Here is a 16,242-nt window from a genome sequence, read left to right as displayed (position 1 = left end):
GGCGCCATCTTGTTTTCTGTTTCTGCACATTTTTTTAGTACTGTGCATGCACGCATAGCATGCATGAAGCATGCACACTCAGAGTGTCCCTGAGCAAACCAGCAGTTGCAGCAGTCAGAACCCACCCCTGCAGCAGGGCACTTGCACACTTTTCTACCAGTGTTTAAATTTGTGTCATCCGTTTCTGATGTCACTTTCCCCCTCACTCACCCCCACCCTGCCGCAAAAAAGTATGCTTATTTTGTTGTTTCCGAGGACCATTCTGAGCATGGGAAAAGTTCAATACACATGATACAGCTAGACTGTGAGAGTGAACCTGACCTAGAGCTGCTCCTTCTCTTCTTGTGTTGAGTTTGCACTCTATCAGCCCCCTGAGACCTATCACTTTCAACAACCAAAGGCAAAGAGGCGGTTTGTGGAGGTGTTCAACATTTTCAGAAGAAATGCTCATGTCATAAAATATTGAGGCAAACTGCTAATATTGGACACACGGGGCTTCACAGTGAGAGTAACAGAGATAAGACACTGTGGGGATAAGTTACTGACTTGCATAGGGTTTCATTCCTGTAATGGCTGTTCTGCTGTTTCCTGAGTGTTTTTGGTTTCAAATTGTCTATAAAGTGCAAGAACAATCAGTTTCATCCTGTAGCACAGAGGCCTCCAACTTTTGGGGCACAGGGGCTGGTTCCATGAAAAAAGATTTTTCCTTGGACCAGAGGGAACGTGGTTTCGCGTGCTGCCTGCATCCCACAGATGGGGCTTCACTTGATTGGCATGGCCCAGTTTCTGGCATGCAGCGACCTGGTGCCGGTCCATAGGCTGGGGTTGAGGACTCCTGTTGTAAAGGATATGGAAGTTGCATATTTATAGTAACCCACAAGATTGGAGGGAAGAACATCTTCAGAATGTGTCTATATGAGTGAGGCTAATCACACTGTGTTTTATTTTAACCTGATCATTATCTTCCCATCAGGGACTTTTCACAGGAAGACACATATGATCCGTCCCACACATATAACTATGTTCTCACTTACTTCCCTCTAGCACAAGATCACAACACATTGAAGTGATAATTGCTAGATGGGTTCACAGAGTGAGTGGGTGGAGAATCAAAAATGTTTTGAGTTTGTGACCTGGTCCTTAAGGGGGGAACAATTATGGGTTGGACAGAATCTCAGTTCTCTTATGACAGGTCTCTCCATTGCTCTTGGATGGGGCAGTTGGAAAGCCTCAGCCACCATCTGACTTTCCTATCCGTCTCTCCCTTCCTATTCCAGTTGCCCAGAAGATTGTGAACATGAAGAAGCAACAGCAGCTGCTTGCATCCTGCAAATCTTTGCCCAGCACACCCAGCCATTCAGCAGTTTCTACACCGGTGGGTGGCAGCTACTCTGTACAAATGCAGGCCATGTCTTTTTCTTCCTTTCAGGAATCATGTTTCTTCAGAAAGGGTGTAAATGTCCCCAGGTCGCTAGCATCTTGGAAGGAAAAAGCTGGCTTGGTGGAAAGACACTGGGTTCTCTTCTCAGAGATTTAAATCCCTTCCATGTGGGTCCTGTGCAAAAGGTGAAAAAGAGGTCCAAAGGACCCACAGATTGGAGAAATGTCTGCCTGTAGTGCAATTGCAACACCAGCCCAGTTGCTCAGGCAAAAGAATTAAATAAATTGGAGTGGAGCATTGTGGCTTTGCAACAGACAGATTGTATGTGGACTGCAAATAATTTGGATCATATAATCTATATATATTCAGGTGTGGGAAATATCCTTAAACTTAGCTGCCATAATGCCAGTTAGGTAAAGTTTGAATGAGAGATGCATTATGGGTGTGGCTGCACATGCACATTCGGCGACAACAAAAAGGTTAGCCATCTCTGACCTAAGTGAATGCTCATGGATATTCAAAACGAAGTAGAACTATGTATGAACACTTAGCAATCAAGGTGGTCGCTCTCATACTGGGGCTTTCCTCCTTCCCGTAGACCTAAGTCTTTCTGGATTCTTTTCTAGGCGAGTAATGGTGGCCATACAAGTGACTACTCTTCATCCCTTCCTTCCACACCCAATATCAGTCATCGGGAGCTGCGCAGTGAGGCTTCAGCTATAATTGGCACACCCAGCTCCCTGCAACGTGGGACCAAACGCCGGACCAGTCTGTTCACTGTGAGTTTCTTCCAGAAGTCCATCAGAATGGAAGACTAGGGAGAGAAAGCCAAGGGCTGGATGACCTTAGTCAGGTCAAACAAGATACAGTCATTATAAGGGCATTTGGCCAGATTCCAGCTGTTCATTGATTTATCCAGGGTAAAGGAAAGCTGCTTTCCTCTCCTAGTCATTTAGCGCTTTGGGATGGATCTATCTCTGCCTGCGTTCTTGTAGAAGGCAGCTTCCAATCTTGATAGCTCTTTTCTGGATTCTATGGTCTCCTGACCCTCTTTTCAAAGATGATCTAATGATAGACAAGCTCAGCAGCTGAGTTCTCATGGCAAAGTCAATTATAAACATGCTAAGCTTGACCACTTATCATAAGTTCAGGGGTGAGCAGGGGTGTCAAACTCATGGTCTAGGGGCTGAATCCAGCCCACGGGGTGCTTAGATAGGGCCTGCGGGGCCACCCTGGAAACAGTGATGGATCGGCCCACGCTGCCTCTGCCATCGAAAATGGAGCTCAGGAGGGCTGCATGCAGCACTCCCAAGCTCTGTTTTTGCTGGCAGATGGTTGCAGGAGGCCATCACAGCCTAAAACAGAGTTTGTGACGGCCACAGAAGGCATTCCCAAGCTCCACTTTTGCTGGCAGAGGGCTGCAAGAGGCTGTCACAACCAAAACGGAGCTTGGGAGCCCATTTTCACTGGAAGAGGACTCAGGCCACCCCATCCCTGACATGGGTGACATCAAACTGGCCACACCTGCCTTGGCCACACACCCCGCCCCCAAGGTGAAACACAACCCTGATACGGCCCTCAATGAAATTGAGTTTGATACCCCTGGTCTAGAGTATTGTACAAGCCCAGCACGTTTGGCTATTGTTCAGTGTGCAGCACACACCCTAGAAAAATAGTTAATGAAGTAATCAAATATGGTGTGAAGTTGTCTCCATCATTCCTGGTATCCAAAATGCTTGAAGCCTCTTTCTTTAACACTTCTTAGCCTGTTCCTAGCTTGGTGCCTTTTGTGGTCAGATTCCTGTATCAGAATCTGTGATGCTTATTATTCACTCAAAGCAGCACCTATTTTAAAAAATTGTTCCTGGGACACATGGCATTTCTCAGGAGGTCTCAAGAAAGAGATAAATAATGCTGAAGATTAAAAACAAATCTTTTTACTGATATGGTAAACTTGCTCATTGCTATCAATCTCTCTCTCTCTCTGCAATGCATGTATGTTGAAGAGTTTTGGGTATATTTTGGGTAATTCACGTAAGTCAGTGCTAGACAGGTAAATATTATCCCTAAAGCGTTGGGTGGGGGCAGATGTTTATCAAAGAAAGTTTTCGCAAAAGCAATTCATAAGTTTGCACTCTAAAAGGTATCCTAAGGCTACAGCCATTACAGGATACACCTAGGATTAAGTCTTGCTGAATCCCAGTGGGGAAAAAAAACAGACTTCAATAAAACCTACACATTGTGATCTCAGAAGCAGGTAACAAAAGCACCATTTTCAATTCCCATTGTTCTCTTCACTTTCAAGTGTATCTGATGGTGAGAGGCAGTGAGACTTGTTCCAGATCCAATGTCTAGAGAATCACACATCCCTGGTTTATAAAATATCTGAGTTCACATGATGCTGTTTCTAAGCCAGGGGAAATCAACCTGATGCCCTCCTTTGGCTAAAGGCTAATGAAAGCCAACGTTCAAAAAAATCTATATTGTATTACAATGTGTACCCCATTTTTAAAGTGAATTATTTTTATAGAAATGTCTCCTGATAAAGTAGTGGGATTCAAGTAATTTAACAACCGGTTCTCTCCCCTAATGACCAGCTGCGTAGGCGTGCCTCAGTGGTCATGTGACCGGGTGGGCGTGGCCAACTCAACATCACTCACGTCAATAGGCGCTTCTCCTTAGCTGTTACAATGTAATAAGGGCTAACCAAAGAGGCAGTTTCTATAAGCAGGGCAATAAAGATTAGGCTAGAAACAACCCCAGAAAGTTTCCTTCCTGCCTTCCTTACAGGATTAGCCCTGTAAAGTGGAAAAAAGAAAAGGAGATTTCTTCCAACAACCGGTTCTCTGAACGGCTTAGAAAGTTAACAACCGGTTCTCTCGAATAGGTGCGAACTGGCTGAATCCCACTACTGGTACCAACACTGCATTTTGGCATGATATTGATTTGTGCAGTGATGGCTTGTTCGGTAAATCATGGTTAAATAAAGCCATAGTTCAGCGCAATTCACAAATGAGGAGTCCTTGGTGCTCTCTGAGCTTGTTCGTTTTCTTGCAGATGTTTCATTACCCTAACTAGGTAACATCATCAGTGCTAGTAAGGAGTGCTGTTTGCTGTCAGTTTATATTCTGGTGTCTTGCCTGTCTGTGTGGGTGTGGGGTGATCTTAGGGAATCTTTGATTGAGCTGTTTACTAATGGCTCTTTGGCAGTTTATTGATTGGGGTATTGCTTACTTCATAGTTGACTTTGGAGTTAATTTATGCTGATCTGGTTGTTAATTACTGGTGGGGAGGCGCTGGAGCCTTTTTGTTCTCTTCTGGGCTAAAGTCAGCTGAGATATTTGAATTGTCTCCTTGTAGAATCGCAGAGGGAGTGATACAGAGAAGCGGAGCCTGGATAGCCGAGGTGACAACACGGGCAGTGGGAGAGCTATACCCATCAAACAGGTGAACCTTCCACTTTGGCTTGAGCACTGTTTGTCAGTCCTCTTAATGCTTTGCCTTAGCCAGGGAAGGCACAGGGCAATCTTCATTAAGTCTGAAATGCTACCCAAAGATTGCTTCATTTTTCCAGGCTTTGGGGAATTTTATTTTATTTTCCTTGCCTTCAGTTGTGTCTTCCCTCCAGTCAAAGCCGTTTTCTAAAACATCTCTGTTTCTAACTTTGCTTCAGCTTTTCAAATATCATCACGGCTTTCGTTCCTTCTTTAGCTGTTTTTAATTTACAATGTTTTGGCTTGGTTTTTAATCTTACTGTTTTCTTGTACTGTGTACGCTGTCCCAGCCGCTTTGATTTTAGGGTAAACAAAACAAATGAAACTCTGGCTTGGCTAATGACCGTTGTCTCTCCCGATAGAGCTTCTTGCTGAAACGAAGTGGGAATTCTCTGAACAAGGAGTGGAAGAAAAAGTATGTCACTCTGTCCAGTAATGGTCTTCTCTTCTATCACCCCAGCATTAATGTAAGTTCCTTGTCAGTAGAACAGAGTGTGACATGTGTCCCTAGATGATCTGATCTGATTCACAGAGTAAGCAAATTGGTAGGATTTTGATAGGAACCCTTGGGAGAAAAACACGGCTTTTGAAGCGAACTGGAAGCTTTCAGCTACAGGAAGCGTGTATCCATGCCCATTATTTTTATGCCAGGAAGAGAGCTACTAAAACCTTGAAATGCAGCCTTTCCTCAGCATAGCGCCTTTTAGAAGTGTTAGGGTTTCAGTTCCCATCATCTCTGCCCAGCCTATTTTTTCCTTATTATAATTAAGTCATGAAGGATCGGGTGTTGTATTCCACCGTATTGATTTTCGTTGCATTCCACGGGAATTTGGGGATGGGTTTATCCAAGGCAAGCGCTCTTTTACAGGAAAGGAATCTCAAATATATTACTGTATGCTCCATTTCATTGATCCCTTAAGTCAAAACTGATTGAGGAATATAGTGAAAAATCTCTGATTTGTGAAATGTGCAAGATGTCATTCGGATTTAACTCCTCTCCCCCTGGATCCACTTTCTTCCACCTACTTCCTTTGATGCCAAACCCCAGGATAGCTGGGAATTGTGGAAGTTGTAAATCAAATATATCCAAATGCACAGAGATAAGAAAGGATTGTTCTTGAGCAGTGATGGCTAACCTTTTTATCACTGCGTGCCGATACCTATAATGCAATGTGTGTGTGACACCCCCCCGCACGTGCCCTGCCCCCGTACATGTGTGCGTGACCCCCTGTGTCTACCCCGCCCCCATGCATGCATGCACAACCTCCTCAACCCTCGCACATATGTGCACTCACCCCACACGTGTGTGTAACCCCCCTGTGCTCCCCAGCCCCCATGCATGCACACATGACCCCAACATGTGCGCCCAACCCTCTGTGCATGCACACTCATCTCCCGCATGTGCCCAAGCCCCTGAGCATGTGTGGCAGGGACCCGAAAATCAGTTGGTGGGAAGTGCACGCACATGCATGGTAGAGCTGGGGCAATGGCTCGTGTGCCCGAAGAGAGAGCTCTGCATGCCACCTATGGCACACGTGCCATAGATCCGCCATCATGGTTCTATAGCTTGTCATTTTTTTGTGTGCACGATAATTGCCCTAAATGGCTGTGAAAATAGCATCTGACATGACCTGGAGAGAAATATAGGTTCAAGAGACACCTTCTCAGGTGAACCATGGAATCAGGCTGGTTAAGAATTCCAGAATGAGACCACTTCAAAAGCCCATGTTTGGCTGATGTCCAGCTTCCTAAGTTTTCCCACCTGTTCTTCCTGCCTCCCTAGGATTATATCCATGGAACCCATGGGAAAGAAATGGATCTCCTTCGCACCACTGTAAAAGTACCGGGCAAACGCCCACCCAGAGCCATCTCTGCCTGTGGCGCCTCCTCGAGTATCAACGGCCTGGTGAAAGACATGAGCAGCGTTGGAGTTGGGGACAGCAGTAGTAAGTGAGCTGTGCTATCTCAGGCAAAATAGACATAGGGAGAGAAGATTCAGCGGCTGGTTGGCATCACTGCTGTAAGAAAAGCTGCCAGGCTGAGTGGCAGGGCACTCTTATTGTGGCAGTGGGAAGTAAGACTCTGGTAAAACAGCCCAGGGAGGAATACTACAAGCTTTTTGCCAGCCAAGGTGTGTATATAATTACTTTGCGAATTCACACTGTGATTCATTGTGATGCCTTCATTTACAGTTTTCTGTGTAAGAGTAAGGAGGGAGAATCCCCTGCACTGTCCCTCCTCCTCGCCTCCTTTTGCACTACAATGTGCCAGTAGTCACACCTTTCTTTAGCCTTACTTGGCAACAGCCCACAAGAACATGATAGAAAGAATGTATGAAGAACAGGTGGTGTTTTTAAATGAGGGTATCCTCAAGCATTACAAAATTGTACCTGGGAGGAAGCGGGAAGAGAGAGAAAGCCGATACGATTAAGCACTGTTTGTTTTTCCCCTAGTGGGCTCAGGGTAAGAAGTTACGGCCAACCAGTTTATATAGATCACATCTACATACTTTTTGCACGACTGCATATTAATGTGCATATATCTGTGAGGCTACATACTTGGGAAGATTGTCAAGTGTTAGCATCACACTTTTCTTTAAATGCTTTTTGCTGAAAATGTGATATGGAATGACACCTCTAAGGAGAAGCTACCGGTACTTCAACTGTTTTCTCTTTCACACAAATTTGGCCAATAAATGAACCAAAGCCTTTGGCTTTTGGCCATTATTGCAGATTTCTCCTACTGTATGGGGAAAATATATCTATAATCAAATAGCAGTTTTTCTGATTAATGTTCAATCTGGACAATTAGCTGAACATCACACCAAATCAAATTTGACATAAAATTCCTAATGCTTCCTGTTTGAGTTGCAACATTAATTGAAGCAAGTGATTGTTCAAATTGAATTCATAAAGTTGGAAAGCCATGTGTTACCACCACTACCCCGAGCTCCGGTGCAGAAACTGTGCACAGTATAATAATCCAATAGTGACATCTACAGGAGACCTTCCCATTCAATACCAGCTGGGACATTATTTGGAAAAATGAAAAGTCATCTCAAATGACCACCAGTTTTTGCTGTCTGATTCATGGGGGGGGGGGAGACACTGTTTGGCCATAAATAAGACTGAGCAGTGGGATTAGTCCAGGTCACTTTGCTCAGAGATAGCCATCTGCAGGGATCTTGAAAGGTTCCTTTTCAGTTATAGCCTCCCTCCTCTGGAGTAGCTCACGCCCAGACATTAGAATGATCCCTTCCTTCCTGGCTTTTAGAAAGTCCATTGAAACCTGACTGTTCCATGAGACTGGAATGTTGTTCCTATTCCCTCTAGTGAGGAAGAATATTTTAATTTTTGGTTTATTGATTGTGATGGTGTCTCCTGGGAATTTAAATGTTTTTTCTTTTCCTATTGATTTGTTCTATTATTATTTTTGATATACCCATTTTTTTCAGAGTATAAGACACTCCGGAGTATAAGATGCACATTAGTTTTTGGGGTTAGGGTTAGAAAATAAAAAAAAATTCTGCCTCTGCCTACCAGCATCCATCGGTATTCATCTGGCTAGAATCCTTGCAGCAAACAGCCTGGTCAGCTTCAGCATATTATCACAGTCTGGTTTCAGCATGAGCAGCTGATTGGCGATTGGATTGGCCTCCCGGAATACTACCAGTCACCTGTTCCAGGCTGTGGGGATCACCACAGCCCATTGCCGCCTGTGTGTTGCATTTTTGGCCTCCGCACATCATGTTTTTGGCCTCTCTCTGTCACTTTTTTAGTCTCTGCACGCTCCATTTTAGACCTGTTCCAGGCTGCAGGGATCGCCACTGTACATCGCTGGTAATCGCCCACTTTTAAGAGGGGGAAGTGCATCATACTCCAAAAAGTATAATAACTATGATTAATTATTTGTTTGTCGTCTGAATTTCCAAAGATGCTGCTTAGAATCAATGAGAAAGGCTTATAAGCCTGAAAAAATAAGAATACTTCTTAAAAGATGGAGGGAGGGGGGGCTGTGACAGGGGATAATGCTGGTTTATCTCAACAATATCAAGATGGCAGCTACAAACATTTCTTCAGAATATCCTTAAAGGAACTAATTAATCCTTTAGTTGCGTCCCATGGAATGCTTCCACCACTGATAGCTAATGGGAGATGTGTTACTGTAGTCACTGGGAAATTGGAAGATGGCTTCAGGCTCAGTCCTAGGTAGGTTGAGATTCCTCTGAAGTTCAACATAAAAGCCCTGTTTGATTAACCACCTGCAGGTTGCTGGTGTCCTCCTCGTCCTTCAGCTCTGGTCAAAGAAATTAGAATCCCATTACAAGCTTTAACTTACTTCTGTGCGTAGGACTTTCATGCAGGAGACACCTGGTCGCCTTCTCAACTTCTGCATCTTAAAAGATCTCCAGTAAATGGGCACTTAAGATCAAACCTATCTGAGATGTCAAATATTGTAACAAGACCAAACCAGCTACACATTGATTCTAATAGGTGTGTGTGCTTATTCCTTCTTCTCCGTAGCTAGCCCTAGTCCGGGCCTGCTGAATCCTCCAGTTGACCCAGCAGTCAAGCTCTTAGGCAAACCAGAGCGTTTGCAGCGCTCGGTATCTTCTTCCAAAGCTGGTAAGTTTGGAACACAACAAGAAGCCCCTCCCAGGAGCAGAGAGGGTGCCAAGAAAGGCTAGCTTCTCTGACCCAGTGAGAACGATTAGCCAGCAGACACATCATCTGTTTCTCCTACCTGTTCCTGCAGAAGTATCCATGGCTGCAGAAGGACTATCCAGTCCTGGCAGCAGTGGCAAAGACCCTCCTCCATCTCCTATGATTGACAGAAAGAAACACAGGCGGAAGAAGCTCACCACACCATCCAAAACTGAGGGATCAACAGGGCAGGCGGAGGGTAAGAGGCCTCTGCTCTCAGGCATGATTTGGAAGGTTGAAAAGAGTCCCTTTTTAACTACAGTTTGGGCTGTCAACTGGGCATGTTAGAACATCTTGTTTTCCAAGGAAATAGACAGAAAAAGTAGAGCGGCATCTCTAGGGGGATTTTCCTCAGCTTGGTGCTCTCTCCACATTGAGGGCCTGCAGCTGTCAGAATGTTCAGTCGATATGACCAATTAGTGAAATGCTACCAGTTCACCCAAACCAGTTTGCCTGAACCGGTAGTAAAAAAAATACTACCGGTACAGGCGAACCAGTATTTCCAACAATTAGCTGTGACATATGATTTATATTAACTAGAATCATCAGATTTCCTGCTTTTTAGCTAATCTAAATCGTGTGTCACAGCTGATCGTGAGAAATCAAAGATCCTGCGCATGCGTGGAGGTGCGCACGCTCACATTTGCATGAACAGGTAGCGAAGGTAAGTTGATTTCACTCCTGAACCAATGGCCCCGCCAGCAGGGGATCTCGAGAGATCCATTCATTTAAAAAAAACAAAAACCTATGCATTAGAATGAAACTGTTTTTAACGCAGAAAAGGCTTTTCTCTCAGATGGCAATTAATGCTGGGCTGCCTTTCTAATGTGTATCTTTAAGATGTCTCTTTACAAAGCCAACCAATCAAGACATTGCCCTGCTACCGTTGACAGTAAACAGAGCCATTTGGGGGGGGGGCTATATTCCAGTTCATATATCTGCTGGGGTGTCAGGAGAGCAAAGACTCTCTTCTAGTGGGCAGATAAGAGAGTCTTGAATCAGGCAAAGTATTAGCCAAGTAGTCCTCGACTTACAAACATTCATTTAGCGACCATTCAAAGTTACAGTGGGGCTGAAAGACGGGACTTACAACCAGTCCTTCAACTTAAGACAATTGCAGTGCACTTATAAATCAGGGAAGGGCTGCTGGGGGTTCGCAGGAGTTGGGGAGAACTTCTAGCTAAGATTCTGTGCAGTTCGGAAAATCCTCAAATCCCACTTATGGCTGGCCCTGCCCACCCTACCCCACCCCTCACAGGAGTCCTCACGCAGCCCATTTTGGATGCAGGTAAGTGCAGGGTGTGTACGGAGGCTTGGGGAGGGCGAAAAACAGGCCTACTGGAAGTTTGGGGAATGGACCCATTTCCAGCCTCCGGAGCTGGGGAGGCCGTTTTCATTTCCCCTGGGGGCTCGAAGAAAGCCTCCAGAGCCCAAGGAAGGCCAAAAAAAAAAACCCGCCGTGATGGAGGAGGCTGACATGGCCACACCCACTATGGCCACGCCCATCCCACAACCGGGCAGAGAAGCCCTTGCTAAAAATTATGAAGCCCACCCCTGCTTACAATCACATGATCACAATTTCAGCGGCCAGCAACCAGCAAGTATTCACCACAGTTGCCATGTCGCCAGGTCATGCGATCGCCATTTGCAACCTTCCCAGCTGGCTTCTGACAAGCAAAGTCAATGGATTCACTTAACAACCATAGCACAAAAAAAAAAAAAGATTCTAAAATCGGGTGCGACTCATTTAATGACTGCATGGCTTAGCAACTGAAGTCCCGGTCCTCAATAGTGGTTGTAAGTCGAGGATTATTGGTATGTAGTTAGCACTTTTTTTAAAAAAAAAGGAGCGGGAGGGTCATGTTTGCTTCAGGATTAGACATTTCCACAGTTCTGGGGGGGGTTGCACTGGATCCTATCTCTGGGTTGCAGGAAGGGAGGAATGCTTGAACGGTGCTCATTATTTCCTGAACTGAAAGGTAACCCAAGATGGTTGAGGTGTCAAGAGGCACAAAACTCAAAGAATGCCTCCCAATGTTGATGCAAAGGCCAGAGGATTGTTTTCAACCAGCCTGACTGGGCGGGGGAAAGTAGCATGGGAGTCAGTGATGGGAATTCGGTGAGGTGCATCCTAGCAAAAGGCTATGTGGAGGCCATGCTGCCTATTGCAACCCCTGGAAAGGAAAGGAAAGGAAAGGAACGGTCCTCTCCTTTTGAGAAGGGGTTAGGGCCATGGCCAGAGGAGCGGCCCACTCCCACCCTTTTCTCTTAGCTCTGCCTGCAGTAAGCAGCTGTTGCCAAACCTTTCACGTCCGCTCTTGAGTTTGCACCACACGGGGCCTGTGCCCTTCACAGCTTTCTCCCTCACTGTCCCTCGCAGCGCTTCACGCATCCACCACCCCCACTGGTGCTTCACACATCCACCACCCTCACTGGTGCCCGAATCCAGGGGTCTGGGAGTTCTGACAGGCTCTGCTTTTATTTATTTTTTTAAATTATTTTCCTTTTCCTCCTCTGAACTCTCTCCCCTTTCTTCTTTTCCTCCCTTCTCTTTCTCTGCCTCTCGCTTCCTGCTTCCCCTCCGGACCCACTGCAGCCAAGCGTAAAATGTGGAAATTAAAAACCTTTGGTAGTTTAAGAAATATTTATAAAACAGGTAATGAGCGGCGGTGGCAGGTGTGGGCTCTTTTTTGTGTGTGTGTGCCATGGCACCCATTGCATGCAGTTGTGCTTACTTTGTGACGTGTGCCCTGCTTTGATGTCTGCCCCTGATGCCCAAGGGATGTCCCTTCTTGCTTCCCGGTTAACCATCCCCAGGCCAATAAGAGTGTGTACAAATGTTCCCCTTTCCATTGTACCTCCATTTCCTCCCAAAATGGTTAAGCATTCTGACCTAGGCTTCCCCAAAAAACACGAGGCAGAGTCCTGGTCCCGACAAAACCCCTTTTATTAAACGAATGTGAATTCCTCTCATTCAAATTCAGCAAAGGCCTGGTAAACAGTCTTTCAAAGGTGAATTTATGACCACAGACCTTATCTATCTTGGAAAGCTGCCATGTAAATATTTTTCAAATGAGGTGCTGTGCAAGGAAAGACTGAGCACAGAGTCTCTGAGATTCATGGACAGATCTTCACACTCCTGAAACAAATCTAACAACTGAATGAACACATTGTTTCCCGCAAAAGCCCACTCCCCTTTCGCTCCTCTTTTATTTCCTATGGGAGGGGTCAATCACCTTCCACTTGTGACTTTACTCCCAAGTCTACCCTGAGTTCTAGTTGTTCTTTTTCTTCTGGCAGCTCTGGGCATGCGCACACTGGGAACAGGCTCCAGCTGTTCCTCTGCCTCACTGCTGTCTAGCTCCATAGGCACCTGATCACTGCCAGATGGCCTCGGCCCTGTCTCTGCTTCCGACGCAGAGCCCTCGTCTGAGCCTTCCCCAGCGTCCAGGACTGGCCCATGCTCTTCCCTAACAACCTCACTGTCTGACTCTACTGCCAGCTCTGCTGGCAGGCCACAACACTAAGTTCCTAAAATTCCTTCAGAATGAGAGTTTTTGAACTTAGTCTGAAACTCGATCAGAACTGCTTTGGGAGGAATATGTCAGATCATCAGATGAGCCCCAAAAGTGCAAATAAACAGGACCATAAAAATCAGTAGATTCTCCGGTAGGCAACTTTTCCAGTACTTCCAGAGTCTCCTGCTGTACGCAGCCAAAACAATAGAAGGTTGTGTTCTAGCTCTGTGTACTTTCCCTACATGTGCATATAACGATCAGACCCATTTACATTTCGCACTGTTTGCTGGAGAACGTAGGGCTCCACAATTTTTGGCAGTGCACAAGCAGGCTTCTTGAAAGACAAATGGGTATAGAAAGAAGAGCCCAGAAACCTAGAGAGCCTTTCCCCATTTGTATTTATTAGCAGTGGGATCATGAATTCTTTATAGACTGCCACATGATGTGGCAGTGGGCTGCTGGGGGTTCACATGGGTTCGGGTGATCCTCTAGCTAGGATTCTACTCAGTTCGGTGAACCCCCAAATTCCACCCCTGGCTGGCCATGCCCACCTCACCCTGCCCCCTCCCAGGTGTCTCCACGTGGCCCGTTCATTATGCCAGGTAAATGCAGGGCACGCATGGAGGCTCGGGGAGGGCAAAAAACGAGCATACCAGAAGTTCTGGAAGTCCAAAAACGGGCCTGTTTCCAGCCTCTGGAGGGCCTCCGGAGCCTGGGGGAAGCAGTTTTCTCCCTCCCAGAGGCTCAAGGAAATCCTCCAGAGCCTGGGGAGAGCGGAAACACATACACACCCCGGCATGGTGTAGGAGGCTGACTAGGCCTCGCCCACCCAGCAACAGGGCAGCGAACCCATTGCTGCAATTTTTGAAACCCACCCCTGGCCACATCCCCATGATTCTGTCTTCATCTTGCTTCCAACCCATGAGTGAGATAGGCTTAGGATCATCCATGGCTGTTCTAAAGGAGAGTGTTTTCTCCCTCAAGTAGATGGTAAATTTATAGCAATTCCAAGGTATGTAAAAACCGACACATTTTGTAGATTATTCTGTTGGTGGTAGAGTCATTTGACCTGTTGAGGAGTGGGAACAGGGCAGAAACCCCTTGGTCCTTTATGCTGATGCAGGTATGGCCCTTTCCCCAGACTCCCACTGACTCTCCATTTCCATTTTCTTAATTATTCTTCCCAGAAGAAGTGGTCATGGATCACTGAGTGAAGATTTAACCTTGGATCTCCTGTTCCAAGTCCAGTGATAATCAATACTTTAGTATTCCACCACTGGCATTAGAAATAACTCTGAATTTTTGCCCCCACTGTGGTTTTTGATTTTGAAGCTTTACCCAGCAAAGACAATTGTGGGAGCAAAATAGAATCTGATCCATCTGACATAAAAGTGATCCATCAGAGATAAAAGGGATCCATCAGAAATAAAAGTAATGTCAGAGTTCCAAGTAACACCCCCAACCAAGTAAGACTCCGAGGCAATCAATTCCTCAAAGATCCATTTTATTGGAGATGTCATATTGGCACATCTGGGAAAACCCGAATCTGAAAGCTCCTGGGTTTTCCCCACCCAAAAGAAAGTCCAAGCACCTTCCCCTGAACCCACATGTCCATCACATGTTCCAATTGATCCACTATCCCAATTGGAGATGCCTCCTAGTCATGCCACTCCAGGTGCAGGCTGAACGTCCTTGACTCCCAGAGAAAAGAATGTTGTTATGGCTAAATAACTCTACCAACTCTATGCAACACCCCTCCCATTTTCCCACAGCACCAAGTGTGGAAGCCCTTAAGATACAAAAGAAAAGATGGCCTCCAGGCCTGACAAGTGATCCATCTGAGATAAAAGTGCTTAAGCTTTGCTGATCTCAAGGGATGCCTTAGCACTTTTATCTCAGATGGATTGTGATAGTTTACCATTCCAACCAACCAACTAATTCCCACTTCCCTGCCCTGATTCTCCTGCAAAAGGCAGTGAAGGGAAGCTGGCGTTGCAAGGATTTCTTTTTATGCAATCAGTACATTCCCCTGCCCTACCTCATCCATGGCTTGGGCTTGCTTGCAGAAAATTCTGCTCCCTACCACAGCCCTGGTTCCTGTCAGAGCCCTCACCTGGTGAGGAATTGCCTGGCCATCATTGATTATCATTCGTTGTCCATTTGAGCCGAGGTGGTGCAGTGGTTAGAGTGCAGTACTGCAGGCTACTTCAGCTGACTGCTAGCTGCAGTTCGGCAGTTCAAATCTCACCGGCTCAAGGTTGACTCAGCCTTCCATCCTTCCAAGATGGGTAAAATGAGGGCCCAGATTGTTAGGGGCAATAGGCTGACTCTAAACCGCTTAGAGAGGGCTGTAAAAGCACCATGAAGCGGTATATAAGTCTAAGTGCTATTGCTATTTCCTGCCTCCTGAGCTTGCTGTTCTGGCTGGATCTTGAGTGGCCCCAAATTTCATCCATGTTCAGAACAAAGTGTGAGGCTGGAAAAGAGGAGTCAAAACCTCCTTTATCCTATAGAACCATAGTCAAGTGGTATTGTGTTTCCACACATTAACTCCGCTCTCTAGTTCAGGGATGAGCAAGTTAAGCCTAGAGTACTGTAGCAAGCCAACACACAGGAGCAGAGGTGGTAATACAGCAGGCTCTGACCAGTTCTGGAGAACCAGAACTAGCAGAAATTTTGAGTAGTACAGAGAACCAGTAAATACCACCTCTGACTGGCCACACCCCTATCTATTCTCTGCCTCCTGAGTCCCAGCTGGTTGGGAGGAAAGGGGGATTTTGCAGTATCCTTCCCCTGCCATGCCCACCAAGCCATGCCCACAGAACCGGTAGTAAAAAAAATTTGAATTCCTCCACTGCACAAATGTGCTCTGCAAATTAAAAGTGCTCCATAAATAACTTTAAAGTTGTAAATAACTTGGGAGCTAATGAAGTGCTGATAGAATCAATGGGATCTCCCACCCCCAGAAAGGACAGCAACCATGTAGAATTCTTTCAGGTTCTTGCTGTTTGTGAATTTTAAAATGTTGGCCTGCGTCAACGCTAAATAATTGTGTCCCTAATACTAATAGATCATCTCCCTACAACTTTTCCTAAGCATCTGTGCTAAAAAACAACAACAACCCAAGCCTCTTTTGTGTTCATTTA

General features: G+C 45.8%; 1 protein-coding gene across 3 annotated transcripts in view; it reads left to right on the top strand.

The window, feature by feature from the left end:
* The window catches only part of AGAP2 (ArfGAP with GTPase domain, ankyrin repeat and PH domain 2), a 175,525-nt gene that overhangs the window by 148,737 nt on the left and 10,546 nt on the right, over positions 1-16,242 (top strand). For 2 of the 3 annotated variants that reach the window (XM_087710534.1, XM_087710533.1), the window contains exons 7-13: positions 1,278-1,375; positions 2,008-2,160; positions 4,742-4,828; positions 5,238-5,342; positions 6,659-6,821; positions 9,399-9,500; positions 9,631-9,777. In XM_087710534.1, the coding sequence (XP_087566660.1) occupies positions 1,278-1,375; positions 2,008-2,160; positions 4,742-4,828; positions 5,238-5,342; positions 6,659-6,821; positions 9,399-9,500; positions 9,631-9,777 (855 nt within the window). Of the gene's footprint in view, positions 1-1,277; positions 1,376-2,007; positions 2,161-4,741; positions 4,829-5,237; positions 5,343-6,658; positions 6,822-9,398; positions 9,501-9,630; positions 9,778-12,174; positions 12,235-16,242 lie in introns of all 3 variants that reach the window. The other variant, XM_087710532.1, reaches the window with a different exon arrangement.

This window comes from Thamnophis sirtalis, unplaced genomic scaffold, assembly GCF_051295495.1.
Source record: "Thamnophis sirtalis isolate CommonGarterSnake01/CBP01778 unplaced genomic scaffold, rThaSir2_p1.2 scaffold_3, whole genome shotgun sequence".
NCBI classification, from domain to species: Eukaryota; Metazoa; Chordata; class Lepidosauria; order Squamata; family Natricidae; genus Thamnophis; species Thamnophis sirtalis.
Note: the sequence above shows the minus strand (reverse complement) of the source record. Positions and strands in the feature narration are given on the sequence as shown.